The sequence below is a fragment of the Piliocolobus tephrosceles genome, chromosome 11 (genome assembly GCF_002776525.5).
Source record: "Piliocolobus tephrosceles isolate RC106 chromosome 11, ASM277652v3, whole genome shotgun sequence".
Lineage (NCBI taxonomy): Eukaryota > Metazoa > Chordata > Mammalia > Primates > Cercopithecidae > Piliocolobus > Piliocolobus tephrosceles.
In genome coordinates, this window is record NC_045444.1 from 9,792,893 (window position 1) to 9,809,445 (window position 16,553).

General features: G+C 45.7%; 1 protein-coding gene across 1 annotated transcript in view; it reads left to right on the top strand.

Moving 5' to 3' along the window:
• MYO7B (myosin VIIB) overlaps nucleotides 1–16,553 on the top strand; it is an 81,439-nt gene that overhangs the window by 29,465 nt on the left and 35,421 nt on the right. Inside the window, exons 16-19 of the mRNA XM_023225610.1 lie at nucleotides 587–724; nucleotides 3,328–3,480; nucleotides 4,032–4,130; nucleotides 6,951–7,045. Coding sequence (XP_023081378.1) covers nucleotides 587–724; nucleotides 3,328–3,480; nucleotides 4,032–4,130; nucleotides 6,951–7,045 — 485 coding nt within the window. The remainder of the gene's footprint in view (nucleotides 1–586; nucleotides 725–3,327; nucleotides 3,481–4,031; nucleotides 4,131–6,950; nucleotides 7,046–16,553) is intronic.

A 16,553-nucleotide genomic window follows, 5' to 3' on the forward strand; every position in this document is an offset into this window, starting at 1 on the left:
GTGGGTGGATGGATAGACGGATGGGCAGGTGGCTGTGTGGGTGGATGAGTGAATGGATGGATGGGTGGGTGGGTGGATGGATAGATGGATGGGTGGCTGTGTGGATGGGTGAGTGGATGGATGGATGGGTGGGTGGATGGGTAAATGGATGGGTGCATGGGTGGGTGGATGGATGGATGGGTGAGTGGGTGGATGGACAGATGGATGGGCAGGCGGCTGTGTGGGTGGGTGAGTGGATGGATGGATAGACGGGTGGGTGGCTGTGTGGATGGGTGAGTGGATGGATGGATGGGTGGGTGGGTGGATGGGTGAATGGATGGATGCGTGGGTGGGTGGGTAGATGGATGGGTGAGTAGGTGGGTGGGTGCTGGGTAGGTGGGTGGATGGGTGGTGGGCAGGTGGATGGGTGGGTGAGTGGATGGGTGTGTGACTAGATGGGTGAATGAGTGGGTGGGTGGGTTCTTGACCAGGTGGAGGCACCACCCCACCTGCAGGGCCTTGGCAGCAGCCCTTGCTGGACTATGGGGTCAGCTGACCCAGGACATGGCTCCTGAGACTCACCTGTGCTGTGTGCTTCCATTCACAGTCTGCAGACTCAAATAAACGGCCCTCCACCTTAGCAGGCCAGTTCAAACAGTCTCTGGACCAGCTGATGAAAATTCTGACCAACTGCCAGCCTTACTTCATCCGCTGCATCAAACCTAATGAATATAAGAAGCCGCTGGTAATGACAGGAGGCTGGGGCACAGTAAAGGAGGGAGGAGGAGGAGGCTGATGGCCTCTAGGGTTGAGGTCACTTCCTCTTCCAGGGCCTGGCTAGTGTTAGAGCTGTTACTGCCTCTACCTTACAGATAAGTACACTGGGGTAAGGTGACCAGTCTAGGTCATGTGAAGGTCAGTGACCTGCAGGGCTTTGGGTTGCTGAGACCTCCATGCATCTTCTGTGTGTTCTTGGCCTGGCTCTTTGCTGCTGTGAGCCTCAGTTTTCCCTTTTGTAAAGTCAGACTTGCTCCTGCCTGCAGGAAGGCACTGAGGGTTGGACATGAGGTTTGCAGCACACGTCCCATGTGTAAACCACACTCAACAAAGGCAGCAATCAGTAATAGGACTTCAGAGGCTGACACCACTCTTTTCACCAAGCCCTGCAGAAAGTCATCTTTACCTGATGTGAGATGGTCAGGGGGTGACAGCCTACTCCCTGCTCATAAGGAAGTCCCTGCTCCACTGGTTGGGGAGTCTCACCCAGAGGCTGCATATGCAGGGATTCCCCAAACTAGGAGACATCAACTGAAACAATATAAAATGGTTTTATCCCCATAAGGGAATAAAAATATTACATGAAATTAAATGCCTTTTTGGAAATAATAAAACTATGTGAAATTAAGTTTGATCTGGGTGCAGTAGCTCATGCTTGTAATCCCAGCACTTTGTGAGGCTGAGATGGGAGGATTGCTTGAGGCCAGCCTTGGCAACATAGTAAGACCTTACTATGTTCTGCAAAAAAATTTAAAAGTATAAAAATTAGCTAGGTATGGTGGTGTGTGCCTGTAGGTCTCAGTTACTCAGGAGGCTGAGGGAGGAGAATCACTTGAGCCCAGGAGGTTGAGGCTGCAGTGAGCTATGATCACACCACTACACTTCAGCCTGGGTGACAAAGCAAGACCCTGTCTCTAAAAAAATTAAATGGGGCTTGCCTTATGAAATCTAGGTTGCATCTTCCTTGAAGGCACAATAGGCAGATGTGAGACAACCTGTCTTGTTCTTTAACTGCTGGGAGAAGTAGCTGAGCTCCCAGAGACCCCTGGCTCGTTCCCACCCTGCCTACCTTGGGAGCTGGGAGCTGCAGGACAGGCAGGCAGGCCTGAGGCTGAAGCTCGGGGGTTGAGAGTGCCTCTGGCTGGTACATCTCTCATTGGTGGCAGCTGCCCTGCTGTGTGGTATGCAGGGGAAGCCCAGATAGGCTCAGGGTTCAAACCCAGGTTCAGCCCCTTAGAAGCGTGACCCTGTGCCTCAGGCACCTCATCTTTAAATTGGAGCCAATCACCCACACCAGGCAGGACTGTTGTAAAGATTGAGTGAGAAACGCCAGGCCCTTAGGAAATCCTCAGTGAAGCGCAGCTGAGCACTTACCCCAGGCTAAGCGCAGTGTGGCCTGGACCCCACCAGCAGTTGGCGCTGTGGCCCTGCAGGTAGGGTAACAGTGCAAGCTGGTGGGCTTGCGGGATCAGAGGGCGTTCCCCAGGGTCCCTCAGAGACTCCTGGCTTGTAGGTGGAGGGGGGGTCTCTAGAATCCAAGCCATGGCAGAGTCTTGGAATGCCTGCTGAAGCCTGACACCCCAGGGAAGGACATCATGCCATTTCTCTGCCGGTCACACTCGCCTCCAAGCAAAAGACGATTCAGCTCCCTGGGGCCAAGGGCCCTCCACTGCCCCGCACACCCCCTCCCGGCCCCCACTCCAGATCTCACTCTGACCTCCATCTCCTGGGAGGGAGAGACTAAGTTGATGAGGATATTTTCTGCCTCTGAATATATTTATTTTTTCATTTAACTATTGTGCGGGAGGCACCGTGAAACTCTTAAGTGCCTATGGGGCAGGTTTCCACCTTGACCTATGTAGGCAAGGGGCACTTAAAAACGTTTTTAACTGGGCCAGGCGCGGTGGCTCAGGCGTGTAATCCTAACACTCTGGGACACCAAGGCGGGCGGACCATTTAAGCTCAGGAATTGGTGACCAGCCTGGCCAACATGGTGAAACTCCGTCTTTAACTAAAAATACAAAACTTACCCCAGCGTGGTGCCACACGCCTGTAATCCCAGCTACTCGGGAGGCTGAGGCAGGAGAATCGCCTGCACCCAGGAGGCAGAGGTTGCAGTGAGCCGAGATCGTGCCACTGCACTCCAGCCTGGGCGACAGAACAAGACTCCATCTCAAAAAAGTAAATAAATAAATAAAACTTAAAAAAAAAAAAGAGCATTTTTAACTGGCCATGTGCAGAGGACGTTTACACTCGGCGCTTCGGGTAGTTGAGAGTGATGGTAGTATTGTGTTTCTGTGGGTGCCACAGTTTCCACTGCTATCGACTTTTATCTCCTTGACAACTCTATGGGGTTTTCAACTACTTGCACTACTCTCTTCAAAAGGTAGCCTTACTGAAGTCGCATTTGCTTAGTTTTTCCATCTCTGGAGGACAGTGGGGGCTGGCGGGGCGAGGGGCTGGACACACTGACCTCTGGCTGTGGGCCCGTGCCCGATGGCGGGGTGCCGGGAAGGGGGGTGCCTGCAAAGAGGGGCTTGCACCGGGTCAGCACCCCGCGTCCGCCCACAGCTGTTCGACCGGGAGCTGTGTCTGCGGCAGCTGCGGTACTCGGGCATGATGGAGACCGTGCACATCCGCAAGTCCGGCTTCCCCATCCGCTACGCGTTCGAGGAGTTCTCGCAGAGGTTTGGCGTGCTGCTGCCCAGCGCCGTGCGGATGCAGGTCAGCGCCCCTCGGGGACGGCCACCGCTGTCCATCCACGGCCTTCCCTCGGCCTCCCGCTGCCCTCCCCGGCCCCAGCCTTGCGATGAACCCTGTCCTTCCTCCCTCTCTCCTCCTCCCGCCCTGCCCTGTCCCTCTCCCAGCGCCACGGAAGTGAGGGGCTTTCCCTGGGGTCCGGGAGAGCTGGCGGCCGCCGCGGTTCCTTCTGGACCATGTCTGTGGTTGTACAGTAGACACGTTCTCTCCTACCGCGTGGGCGAGCCGAGGTGTGGCTAGAAAGCTACTGGTTCCTGTCTGATCTGGAACTCAGCCATCCTGAGGCTGGGCCTGGCTTGGGCCGAGCGTCCCACAACACATGGAGGCCCCAGGCCCCGAGTTCCCTCCTCACTCCAACCCCTGTTCGAGGTTCCCGTTGTGCCTGTGCCTGGGCTGGGGCACGGGCAGCCCCTGATGGGGGAGCCTGTGGGAGGAGGAGGGAGACTCCAACCCCAGAGAGCCGCCGAGGGGTCTCTGCCCTCTATCCCACCTACACCCCCGTTTGGTCTTGGCAGCTGCAAGGCAAGTTCCGCCAGATGACCCTGGGCATCGCTGACATGTGGCTGCAGACAGACAAAGACTGGAAAGTGGGGAAGACCAAAATTTTCCTGAAGGTGAGACCCCCAGGAAGCAGCCGGCCTTCGGCCTCCTGCAGCTCGTGGGCTTGTCAGCTCTTGCACCAGGCCCGGGGTCCGTGGTCCATGTGCCCTGAGCCAATGGCACTGGGCAGCAGCTCAAAGCGTGGTCCCCACCCTCAGGGCACCCCCGGATGTAGAACGTCACACTAGGGGACAATGAGGTAGTGGTGAGGGGACTGGGGAGGGCCAGCCCAGCCTGTGGAAGCCCAGGAGGCTTCTCAGAGGGGCAAGGCCTGAGGGTGCAGAGGAGGCGCCTTCAGCCACAGGGCAGCACCCAGGAGCTCAGGGCGGTCTGCCGGTGTCCGGAGACCTGCCTCCATCATGCTGGGAGCCACATCCTGCCATGCAGGCTTCCCCACACTGGGGAGGCCCAGCCTCTGCAGAGCCTGGAGGGCTACTGCTTTAGTGGAAGAGTGCTGTGTGTCAACTCTCCACAAAGTGACTTGTCCTTAGGAGACTTGTGTGAGCATCACCACCACCACCTGCCTCCCCCAAAACGCACAGGGAGCTGAAGTCACACAAAGGAAGCTTCGGAGCCCTCCAGAAATGCCATTTGGGTCACAACCACTGAGGAAGGAACCTCCCTGTCCCCTAGCCTTCTAAGCCTTGGCGGGCCAGCACAGTGACAGGGAAGAGGAAGAGCTGGGAGCAGAGCTGGGAGGACGCTTTGCGAGCTCACGCGAGCCCCCACCCATCCCTGCTGCCCCTTCCTCTTCCCCCATAGTGCCTGCCCACCTGCCCGCATGCGTCCTCAGAGGGACCTCCTGGCCCCAGCCCTCCAATCAGTCTGTCTGTCCATTTGACTGTGCAATAGTCAGGCTGTGCTGGGGCTCAGAGGCTTAGATGCGCAGGAAGAAACCGAGTGGCTTCCAATTTAGTGGGGGAGGCAAGGCCAGCAGAGGGACCATCTCAGGGCTCTGTGGGTTTGTCATAAATGGCTCTTATTATTTTGAGGTGTGTTCCTTCAATACCTAGTTTATTGAGAGTTTTTTTTTTTAACATAAAGCGATGTTGAATTTTATCAAAGGCCTTTTCTGCATCTATTGAGATAATCATGTGGTTTTTGTCTTTAGATTTATGTGGTGAATTATGTTTATTGATTTGCGTATGTTGAACCAGCCTTGCATCGTGGGGATGAAACCAACTTGATCGTGGTGGATAAGCTTTTTGATGTGCTGCTGAATTCAGTTTGCCAGTATTTTATGGAGAATTTTTGCATCGATGTTCATCAGGAATATTGGCCTGAAGTTTTCTTCTTTTGTTGTATCTCTGCCAGGTTTTGGTATCAGGATGATGCTGGCCTCATAGAATGAGTCAGGGAGGAGTCCCTCCTTTTCAATTGTTTGGAATAGTTTCAAAAAAAAAAAAAAAAAGGTATCAGCTCCTCTTTGTACTTCTGGTAGAATTCAGCTGTAAATCCATCTGGTCCTGGGCTTTTTTTGGTTGGTAGGCTATTTATTATTGCCTTAATTTCAGAACTTGTTACTGATCTATTTAGGGATTCAACTTCTTCCTGGTTCAGTCTTGGGAGGGTGTATGTGTCCAGGAATTTATCCATATCTTCTAGATTTTCTAGTTTATTTGTATAGAGGTTTTTATACTGTTCTCTGGTGCTTTGTATTTCCATGGGCTCAGTAGTGATATCCCCTTTATCATCTTTTATTATGTCTATTGGATTCTTCTCTCTTTTCTTCTTTTTTAGTCTAGGTAGTGATCTATCTATTTTATTACTTTTTTCAAGAAAAACCCAGCTCCTGGACTCAGTGATTTTTTGAAGAGTTTTTCGTATCTCTGTCTCCTTCAGTTCTGCTCTGATCTTGGTTAATTCTTGTCTTCTGCTAGTTTTGAAATTTGTTTGCTCTTTGTTCTCTAGTTATTTTAGTTGTGATGTCAGGGTGTCGATTTGAGATCTTTCTAGCTTTCCAAGGTGGGCATTTAGTGCTATAATTTCCCTCTTAACACTGCTTTAGCTGTGTCCCAGAGATTCTGGTACATTGTCTCTTTGTTCTAATTGGTTTCAAAGAACTTCTTGATTTCTGCCTTAATTTCATTATTTACCCAGGAGTCATTCAGGAGCAGGTTGTTCAATTTCTATGTAGTTGTGTGGTTTTGAGTGAGTTTCTTAATCCTGAGTTCTAATTTGATTGCACTGTGGTCTGAAAGACTGTTTGTTGTGATTTCAGTTCTTTTGCATTTGCTGAGGGTGTTTTACTTCTGATTATGTGATCAATTTTAGAGTAAGTGCCATGTGGCACCGAGAAGAATGTATACTCTGTTTTGGGGTGGAGAGTTCTGTAGATATCTATCAGGTCCACTTGATCCAGAGCTGAGTTCAAGTCCTAAATATCTTTGTTAATTTTCTGTCTCAATGATCTGTCTAATATTAACAGTGGGGTGTTAAAATCTCCCACTATTATTGAGGGAAACATTTTTATATTGAAACAAGCATGGGGCTTTTACACGGTTGAATGCAAATGTCACATGAATTTTGGGAGATAAAACACAACTTCAGGAAAATTTTGTGCCCCCTCTTGAATTCTTCAGAGCAGAAATGAAGGATGCCAGATTGAATTAGCAAGAAAGAGCTAATGCGGGAGTTCTTGGATTGGGGTGGGAGGTACGGTTGCAGCTCCTGTCTCTGAGCAACATGAAGGTCACTTTGAAGGCCCCCTTCTTTGGCCTGCCCTCCTGGGAGAAGTCTGAGAGATGCTACCTTTGGGAGACAGAGCCCAGGCCCCAGGCAGGGGCTGTGGGGTGAGGGTGAGCAGCCTGGTGACGGCGTCTCTCCTGTTCCAGGATCATCAGAACACTCTGCTGGAGGTACAGAGAGGCCAGGTGCTGAACAGAGCGGCGCTCAGCATCCAGAGAGTCCTGCGGGGCTACAGATACAGGTGCTGGCCCTGTCCCAAGGCCCATCCAGCCCACTCCTGCCCACAGTGTCCCCACACAGACCTGCAGCCCACAAACCAGGATCCCATGTTCCTGCTGGGCCCTCCCTGGGGAACTGAGATCTTCCAATGTCTTCCAACCAGGGACACTGCAACCTGTGTTGGCCAGAGAATTTGGATACATATTGGAATGTTTGGAAAAAACAAAAAACACTCCATATGCAAGAGACGGGAGCCGAATGAAGGGCCAGCCCTGCTCTCAACCAGGGTTTGACGTTCCACTTCAATTATGTCAAAGTGTATGGGTTTGGGTTGTGAGGCAATTTGCTTTAGGAGGGAAAAGAATGCATGGCTTGCCTGCGTTCCCTGCTCAGTAAGAGGGTACCGCCTGAGTTGTAATCCAGGATCAGTGGATCAGCAGCGCTGCTGCCTTGCCCCACCCTCACCTGGGTTCCTGAGCCACCATAGCAAGGGCTGGAAACCCAGGCATGAGAACGTGGGAGAAGACAGCCAGCCCCGGAAACAGAGAATGAGGGGGCACAGAGCAGGGCAGGGAGCAGGGAGCTAGGGCCCACAGCTAGAGAGGCAGCTCTGCTGCTGCGAAGCCGGAGCCCAGCTCAGGGCCAGCCGCTGGTGCTGCTGATCTCAGGACAACAGGCCGCATCTGACCAAACAGGCCCACGTGGTCGGAGGCCAGGCAGGCTGCCCCCACCGGCTCCCAACATTTTAACATTTTACATTTAACATTTTAAATTAAGCTTTTTGTTTTGAGATTATTGTAGATTTACGTGCAGTCGTAAGAAACAATATGAGATATTGCCATATACTCTTCACCCATTTCCCCCAGTGGAAACGTCTTACTACCCGTGCCCCCCATCCCCAGCCCTGCTTAACCCCGGCAACCTCTAACCTGTTCTACATTTCTAGAATGTTGCTGTTGCACAAATGTTATATACATGGAATTATACAACATGCAGCCTGGGGTGGGCTTTTTTCACTTGGCATGTTTCTCTGAGATTCATCCAGGTTATTGCTTGCATTAATATTTATTTATTTATTTATTTTTATTTATTTATTTGAGACAAAGTCTTGCTCAGTCAACCAGGCTGGAGTACAGTGGCACAATCTTGGCTCACTGCAACCTCTGCTTTCCAGGCTCAAGCTATCCTCCGACCTCAGCCTCCAAAGTAGCTGGGACTACAGGCGCCTGCCACCATGCCCGGCTAATTATTGTATTTTTTGTAGAGACAGGGTTTTGCTATGTTACCCAGACTGGTCTCAAACTCCTGGCCTCAAGTGATCCACCCGCCTCAGTCTCTCAAAGTGCTGGGATTACAGGTGTGAGACACTGAGCCCAGCCAATATTTTGTTACTTTTTATTGCTGGGTAGTGTTCTATGGGATGGATACACCACAGTTTGTTTAACCATTCACCTGCAGAAGGACATCTGGGCTGTTTCCAGTTTTTGGCTTTGATGAATAAAGCTGTTATGAGCATTTATGAGGTTTTTGTGAGAACATCAGTTGCCATTTCTCTGGGATGTACGCCCAGGAGTGCAGTTACTGAGTCATACGGTGGTTACAAGTTTTGTTTTTTAAGAAACTGCCAAACTTTTCAAGAGTGGCTGTACCGTTTTACATTCCCACCAGCAATGTCTGGCTGACTCGGTGCCCCTGCATTCTCACCAGTATTTGATGTTGTCATTGTTTATTTTAGCCCTTCTGATAGGTCTGCGATGATCTCTCACTGTGGCTGTCCTTAACATTTCCCGATGTGGAACACCTTTGTGCGTGCTTGTCATGTATGTGTCCCCTTTTTAATGACCTGTCTCTGCATGTTGCTTGCCTGTTTTCTAATTGGAGTCTTTGGTGAGTTTTGAGAGTTCTTTATATATTCTAGATACTAGTCCTCTGTCAGCTATGTGGTTTGTGAATATTTTCTCCCAGTCTGTAGGTTGTCTCTTCATCCTCTTAAGAGAGCTTTGCAGAGTGAAAGTTTTTAATTTTGGTAAAGTCTAATTGTCAAAGTTCTCTTTCATGGATCTTGCTTTTAGTGTTGAGTCTAAGAACTCTTTGTCAAGATTTTCTTGTGTGTTTTTCTAAAAGTTTTTATAGTTTTAAATATGTTACATGTAGGTCCATGATAACATGCCCATTTTGAATTAATTTTTGTATACAGCCTGACACTTAGGTCAACGTTCTTTTAAATTTTTTTGCTATGGTTGTCTCCCCAGTATTATTCATTTTAAAAAGTCTATTCTTCCGTCAGTGAATTGTTTTTACATCTTTATCAAAACATAGTCGTGTGGGTCTATTTCTAGGTTCGGTATCCCATTCCATTGGTCGTTGACTCTATCCCTCCACAATGCCACAGCATCTTGTTTATCGGAGTTATATAATAAGTCTTAAAGCTGTGTAGACTAATTCTTCCCACTTTTCTTCTTCAAAAGTGTTTTAGTTATTCTAGTTCCTTTGCATTTCCATGTACATATAAAAATAATCTTGTCTATATCTACAAACAAAACCTTGTTGGGATTGTTGATAGTAATAGGCTTGTATAGCAATTTGAAAATTAATATCTCTACTAAATCCATCTTCCAATCCATAAACATGATATGTAGTTTCATTTATTTAGATATTATTTGATTTCATGCATCCGTGTTTTGTAGTTTTTAGCATACAAACCCTATACATGTTTTATTAGATTTACATTATTTTTAGTAATTGTAAATGGTACTGTATTTTTAATTTTGACATTGGCATATTCATTGCTAGCAAATAGAAATATGTTGGATTTTTGTGTGTTGACTTCATATCCTGCAGCCTTGCTGAGCTCACTGTTTATAAATTCCTTAGAATTTTCGATGTAGATCATCTTGTCATCTGCAAATAGGGGCAGCTTTCTATCTTTTTTTTTTTTCCCAATCCATATGTCTTTTATTTCCTTTTCTTGCCTATTGCAGTGGCCAGAACATCCAGTATTATTCGGGTGGTGAGAACAGATATATTTGCTTAGTCCTTTATCTTAGGGGGAAAACACTCAGACTTTAACCATTAAATATAATGTTAAGGCTGAGGCGGGCAAATCATGAGGTCAGGAGATTGAGACCATCTGGCTAGCACTGTGAAACCCCCATCTCTACTAAAAAAAGAAAAAATTAGCCAGGCGTGATGGTGGGCACCTGTGGTCCCAGCTACTCGGGAGGCTGAGGCAGGAGAATGGCGTGAACCCAGCAGGCGGAGCTTGCGGTGAGCCGAGATTACACCACTGCACCCCAGCCTGGGCGATAGAGTGAGACTCTGTCTGAAAAAAAAATGTATATGTGTGTGTGTGTGTGTGTGTGTGTATATAATGTTAGCTGTAGGTTTTTCATTGATGCCCTTTCTCAAGTCAAGGAAGCTTCCCATACTCCTAGTTTTCTGGGAGTTTTTATCACAAACAAGTGTTGAATGTCAGTTTTTTTTTCTGCATCAGTTGATAATGATATGTAATTTTTCTCATTTAGCCTTTTAATGTGGTGAGTTACGTTTCCTGATTTTTAAATATTAAACCAGCTTCGCATCCCTGGAGGAAACTCCACTCGGTCCTAGTGTATAATTCTTTTTGATGTTGCTGAATGCTTTTTGTTAATGTTTCATTAAGGAGTTTTGCATCTGCATTCATGAGGTCTGAGGATTTTTTTTCTTTTGTCTTGTCTGATTTTAGTATCAGAGTAACACTAGCTTCATAAAATGAATTAGGAAGTGTTTCCTCTTCTGTTTTCTGGAAGAAATTATGTAGAATTGATGTGAATTTTTCTTTAAATGGCAGAAATCTCCAGTGAAAATATCTTGGCCTGGGAATTTTTTTATAGGGAGTTTTTAATTATAAATTCAATTTATTTAATAGTTATAGGAATGATTCAAATTATTTTATATTGAGCGAGTTGTGGTAATTTGTGCTTGCTGAGGAACTAGTCCATGTTATCTAAGTTGTCAAATGTGCGTACGTCAATTTGTTCATAGTGTTCCGTTATTATCCTCTTGATAGCTGCAGACTCTGTAATGATATCCCCTGTGTCATTCCTGATATTTGCAATTTATGTCTTCCCCTTTTTTTCTTTGTCAGTCTTCCTAAAGAGTTGTCAATATTCTTGTCCTGGCCAGGCACGGTGGCTCACACCTGTAATCCCAGCACTTTGGAGGCCAAGGCAGGCAGATCACTTGAGGTCAGGAGATTGAGACAGCCTGGCCAACATGGCAAAACCCTGTCTCTACTAAAAATACAAAAATTAGCTGGGCGTGGTGGCAGGTGCCTGTAATCTCAGCTACTCAGGAGGCTGAGGCAGGAGAATTGCTTGAACCTGGGAGGTGAAGGTAGTGGTGAGCCGAGATCATGCCATTGCACTTCAGCGTGGGCAACAAGAGTAAGATTTTGTCTCAAACAAACAAACAAAAAAAATTCTGGTCCTTTTCAAAGAATCAGGCTTTAGTTTCATTACTTCTTCTCTAATTTTTTATTTTTAATTTCCTTAATTTCTGCTCTTTTATTATTTTCATCCTTCCAACTTTGAGTGTATTTTACCCTTCTTCCTCTAGATTCTTGAGGCAGGAGATTAGATTATTAATTCAAGGCTTTTCCTCTTTTCTAATGTCGAGTGATATAAATCTCTGTCTTACCACTGCTTTAGCTGTGTTTCACAAATGTTCACGTTATACTTTCATTTAGTTCATTCAATTTCATTGACTTTCATTCAGAAAAAAATTAAATTTTCCTTGAAATTTCCTCTGCGAAAATTTAGAAGTATGTTGTTTAGTTTTCAGTGTTTAGAGAGTTTCCTGTTACCATTTTGTCTTTGACTTCTAGTTTGATTTCACTATGGTAAGAGACACACTCTGTATGAATTAAGTTCTATTAAGTATGTTGAAGTTACCTTTGTGGCCCAAGATATGTCTCCTCTCCTGGTATATATTCTAAGGGCACTTGGAAAGAACATATATTTTGCTGTTAATTCGGTAGTGTGCTCTGAAAAATGTCAATTAGATCTTGTTGGTTGATAGTGGTGTTGAAGTCTATATTATTGCTGATTTTCTGTCTTTGTGTTTTATCAGTTGTTGAGAGAGTCTCTAATTATGATTGTGGACTTGCGTTTTCAATTTCAGTTTTATCATTTTTGCTTCACGTATTTTGCAGCTCTGTTGTTTGGTGAATACACGATTAGGATTGCTATGTCTTGGTGGATGTGCTTTTTATTATCAGGTGATATCCTTCTCTGTCTGTGGTTATCTCCTTTGCTCTGAAGTCTACTTTATCTGGTATTAATATAGCCACTCCTGTTTTGATTACTGTTTACATGATCTATATTTTTCATCCTTTTACTTTCAGCCTACCTATATAACTATATATTGAGTTTCCCATAGACAGTATGTAATTGGGTCATGTTTTTCGATCCATTCTGCCAATTTCTGCCAATGTATGTCACTGGTATACATTAAATTCTCCCTTAACATCGTCAACAGATTCTTGGAAGCTATGACTTTCCAAGAATATACAGCAGGTGTTCGAATATCATTGTTCCCTTCAGTGTGGTTTCATTATAATGTTGATGAGAAAACAGTTGGTTCCATCACATATCGTCTCACTCAAAGCCTGTTTCCAAGAAGGTATCAACAACATTGATGACCTACTGTATTTAGGCCTTTTACATTTAAGGTAATTATTCATGTTAGAGCTCAAGTCTGCCATTGTATTTTTTTTTTTTTTGCTATTTTTTTCCTCTCTCCTTTGCGTTTGTATGTTTTCTTTTTCCTGCCTTTCTATGACTTATTTAAAAATTTTTAAGTATTTCATTTTGATTTATCTGCAATGTGTTAGAGTATATGTCTTTTTTGTAGCTTTCTAACGTGGTTGCATTAGGTATCATACACATATTATACACATACAGAAGGTATCTACTGCTGTCATCATTTTACCACTTCCAGTGAAGTATAGAAACTTTACCCCCTTTTATGTCCATTTACCTTCTCTCGTGTGTAATACAATTTTCTTAAATATTTTCTCTACATACATGTAGAGTAACATCAAAAAGTGTTGGCCAGGCACAGTGGCTCATACCTGTAATCCCAGCATTTGGGGAGGCCAAGGCAGGAGGATCACTTGAGGCCAGCAGTTCAAAACCAGCCTGGTCAATGTAGTGAGAACTCGTCTCTACAAAAGAAAAATACAAAAATATCTGGGCATGGTGGTGCATGCCTGTAGTCAGCTATTTTGGGAGGCTGAGGTGGAAGGATCCTTGAGGCCAGGAGTTCAAAGTTATGGTGAGCTCTGATGGCGCCACTGTACTCCAGCCCAGATTACAGAGTGAGACCCTGTCTCCAAAAAAGAAAACATAGAAAGGGAACAACAACAACAACACTTTCTTTGATCATCTGTAAGAAGAAACTCATGGCTGGGCAAGATGATTCATGCCTGTAATCCCAGCACTGTAAGAGGCGGAGGCAGGTGGATCACTTGAGCCCAGGAGTTCCAGACCAGCCTGAGCAACATGGTGAAACCTCATCTCTACTAAAAATACAAAAAATTAGCCAGGCATGGTGATGTGCGCCTGTAGTTCCAGCTACCCAGGAGGTTGAGGTGGGAGGATTACTTGAGCCTGGGAGGTGAAGGTTACAGTGAGCCGAGATTGCACCACCGTACTCCAGCCTAGGTGATGGAGTGAGACCTTGTCTCAAAAAAAAAAAAAAGCAACTCCTAATCCATTCAAGTTTTGTCATGAGATTGCAGCAAATCAGCCACATCTTCAGGCTCCACTTCTAATTCTAATTCTCTTGCTATTCCCACTACATATACTGTTTCTTCCTCCACTGAATTCTTAACCCCTCAAAGTCATTCATAAGGATTGGAATCAACTTCTAAATTCCTGTTAATGTTGATAGTTTGACCTCCTCTCCTGAATCATGAATGTTCTTAGTGGCATCTAGAATGGTGAAAGCTTTCCAGAAGATTTTCAATTGACTTTGCCCAGATCTATTAGAAGAATCTATGGCAGCTATAGCATTATGGCATTTATTTCTTAAATAAGACTTGACAGTCTGAATTACCCTTTGATCCATGGACTGCAGAATGGATGCTTTGTTCACAGGCATAAAAACATTAATCTCCTTGTATGTCTTCATCAGAGTTCTTGGGTGGCCGGGTGAATTGTCAATGAGTGGTAATATTTTGAAAGAAATCTTTTTTTCTGAGCAGTAGGTCTCAATGGTGGCCTTAAAATATTCAGTAAACCATGCTATAAATAGATGTGCTGTCATCCAGGCTTTGTTGTTTCATTTCTAGATTACAGGCAGAGTAGCTTTAACATGATTGTTAAGGGCCCTAGGATTTTCAGAGTGGTCAATTAGCATTGACTTCAGCAATTAGCAAAGTCACCAGCTTCATAAGCCACTAATAAGAGAGTCAGCCTGTCCTTTAAAGATTTGAAGTCGGGCACTGACCTCTCTATACCTCTCTGTTACCTATAAAAGTCCTAGTGGCATCTTCTTGCAATATAAGGCTGTTTTGTCTACATTGAAAATCTGTTGGCTGGGAGCGGTGGCTCACGCCTGTAATCCCAGCACTTCGGGAAGCCAAGGCCGGTGGATCACAAGGTCAGGAGTTTGAGACCAGCCTGGCTAATATGCTGAAACTCTGTCTCTACTAAAAATACAAAAAATTAGCCGGGCATGGTAGTGGGGGCCTGTTGTCCCGGCTACTTGGGAGGCTGAGGCAGGAGAATTGCTTGAACCCCGGAAGCAGAGGTTGCAGTGAGCTGAGATCATGCCACTGCACTCCAGCCTGGGCGACAGATTGAGACTCAAAAAAAAAAAAAAAAAAAAAAAAGAAAATCTGTTGTTTGGATAATTTGCCGCAGCTTCTCCATCAGCACTTGCTGCTTCACCTCGCATTTTTATGTTATGGAGGTGGCTTCTTTCCTTAAACTTCATGACCCAAACTTTGCTAGCTTCATACTTTTCTTCTGCAGCTTCCTCACCTCTCTCAGTCTTCACAGAATTGAAGATAGTTAGGATCTTGCTCCGGATTGGGCTTTGGCTTAAGGAAATGTTGTGGCTGGTTTGATCTTCTATCCAGCCCATGAAAACTGTCTCCATATCAGCAAGAAGGCTGTTTCACTTTCTCATCATTCGTGTGTTCACTGGAGGAGCACCTTCAACTTCCTTCAGGAACTTTTCCTTTGTATTCACAACATGGCTGTTTCGTGCAAGAGACCTAGCTTTTGGCCTGTCTCAGCTTTGGACGGGCCTTCCTCACAAAGCTTAATCATTTCTCACTTTTGATTTAAAGTGAGAGACATGGGATGCTTCCTTTCACATGAACACTTAGAGGCCATAATAGGGTTATTAACTGGCCTAATTTTAATATCGCTGTGTCTCAGGGAACAGGGAAACAGAGAAAAGACAGAGAGAGATGGGGGCACTACTGGTTGGTGAAGCAGTCAGAACACACACATTTATTAAGTTTCCCATCTTATATGGGTGCAGTCTGTGATGCCCCAAAATAATTCCAAGTGTAACATTAAAGATCACAGATCATTATAGCAGATGTAATAATAATGAAAAATTTGAAAGATTGCAAGAATTACCAAAACGCCATACAGACATGAAGTGACCACATGCTATTGAAAAAATGATAACAATAGACTAACTCAACACATGGCTACCACAGACTTTCAATTTCTAAAAACAGTATCTGTGAAGTGCAATCAAGCAAAGTAACATCATAATAAACTGAGGCATGCCTGCAGCTCTGTATGCACTGAGCTTGCCTGGGAGTGACTCCGCCTTGCCAGAGCCCAGCTTTCAGGTTTTATTCTCTGTGTCCAGCCCTGGACTAGTGGCCAGAGGAGGGGCGTCTGCAATAAAAATGCAGAAGTAAGTTTTATCCTTTTGTAGCTCTTTGGGGGGAGAGAGAATGAGGAAGAATTTTCTGATACCTTAAAAAAACTGGACTGTTGGCAGGACACAGTGGCTCACTCCTGTAATCCAGCACTTTGGGAGGTCGAGGTGGGTGGATCACTTAAGGTCAGAAGTTTGAGACCAACCTGGTCAACATGGTGAAACCCCGTCTCTACTAAAAATACAAAAATTAGCCAGGCATGGTGGCAGACACCTGTAATCCCCATTACTTGGGAGACTGAGGCAGGAGAATTGCTTGAACCCGGGAGGCAGAGGTTGCAGTGAGCCGAGATCATGCCATTGCACTGCAGCCTGAGCAGCAAGAGTGAAACTCCGTCTAAAAAAAAAAAAAAAACTGGACTGTCATCTTCCACAAATTTGGGTTGCTGATAGCAGATTTTTTTGTTCCTAACTTGCCTGTGCATCTTTTGGTCTGTAACACCTTTTGAGAAAGGATTGTACGTATTCATTTTCCCCAATATTTTACTATCCTTTTTCCCTTCCAAAGCAGCAAACCAGTTTTTCTGCCCCAGAGGCTTTCAGCCATCTGGGGTTGTTACATGTGTGTGGCTTGTATTGCC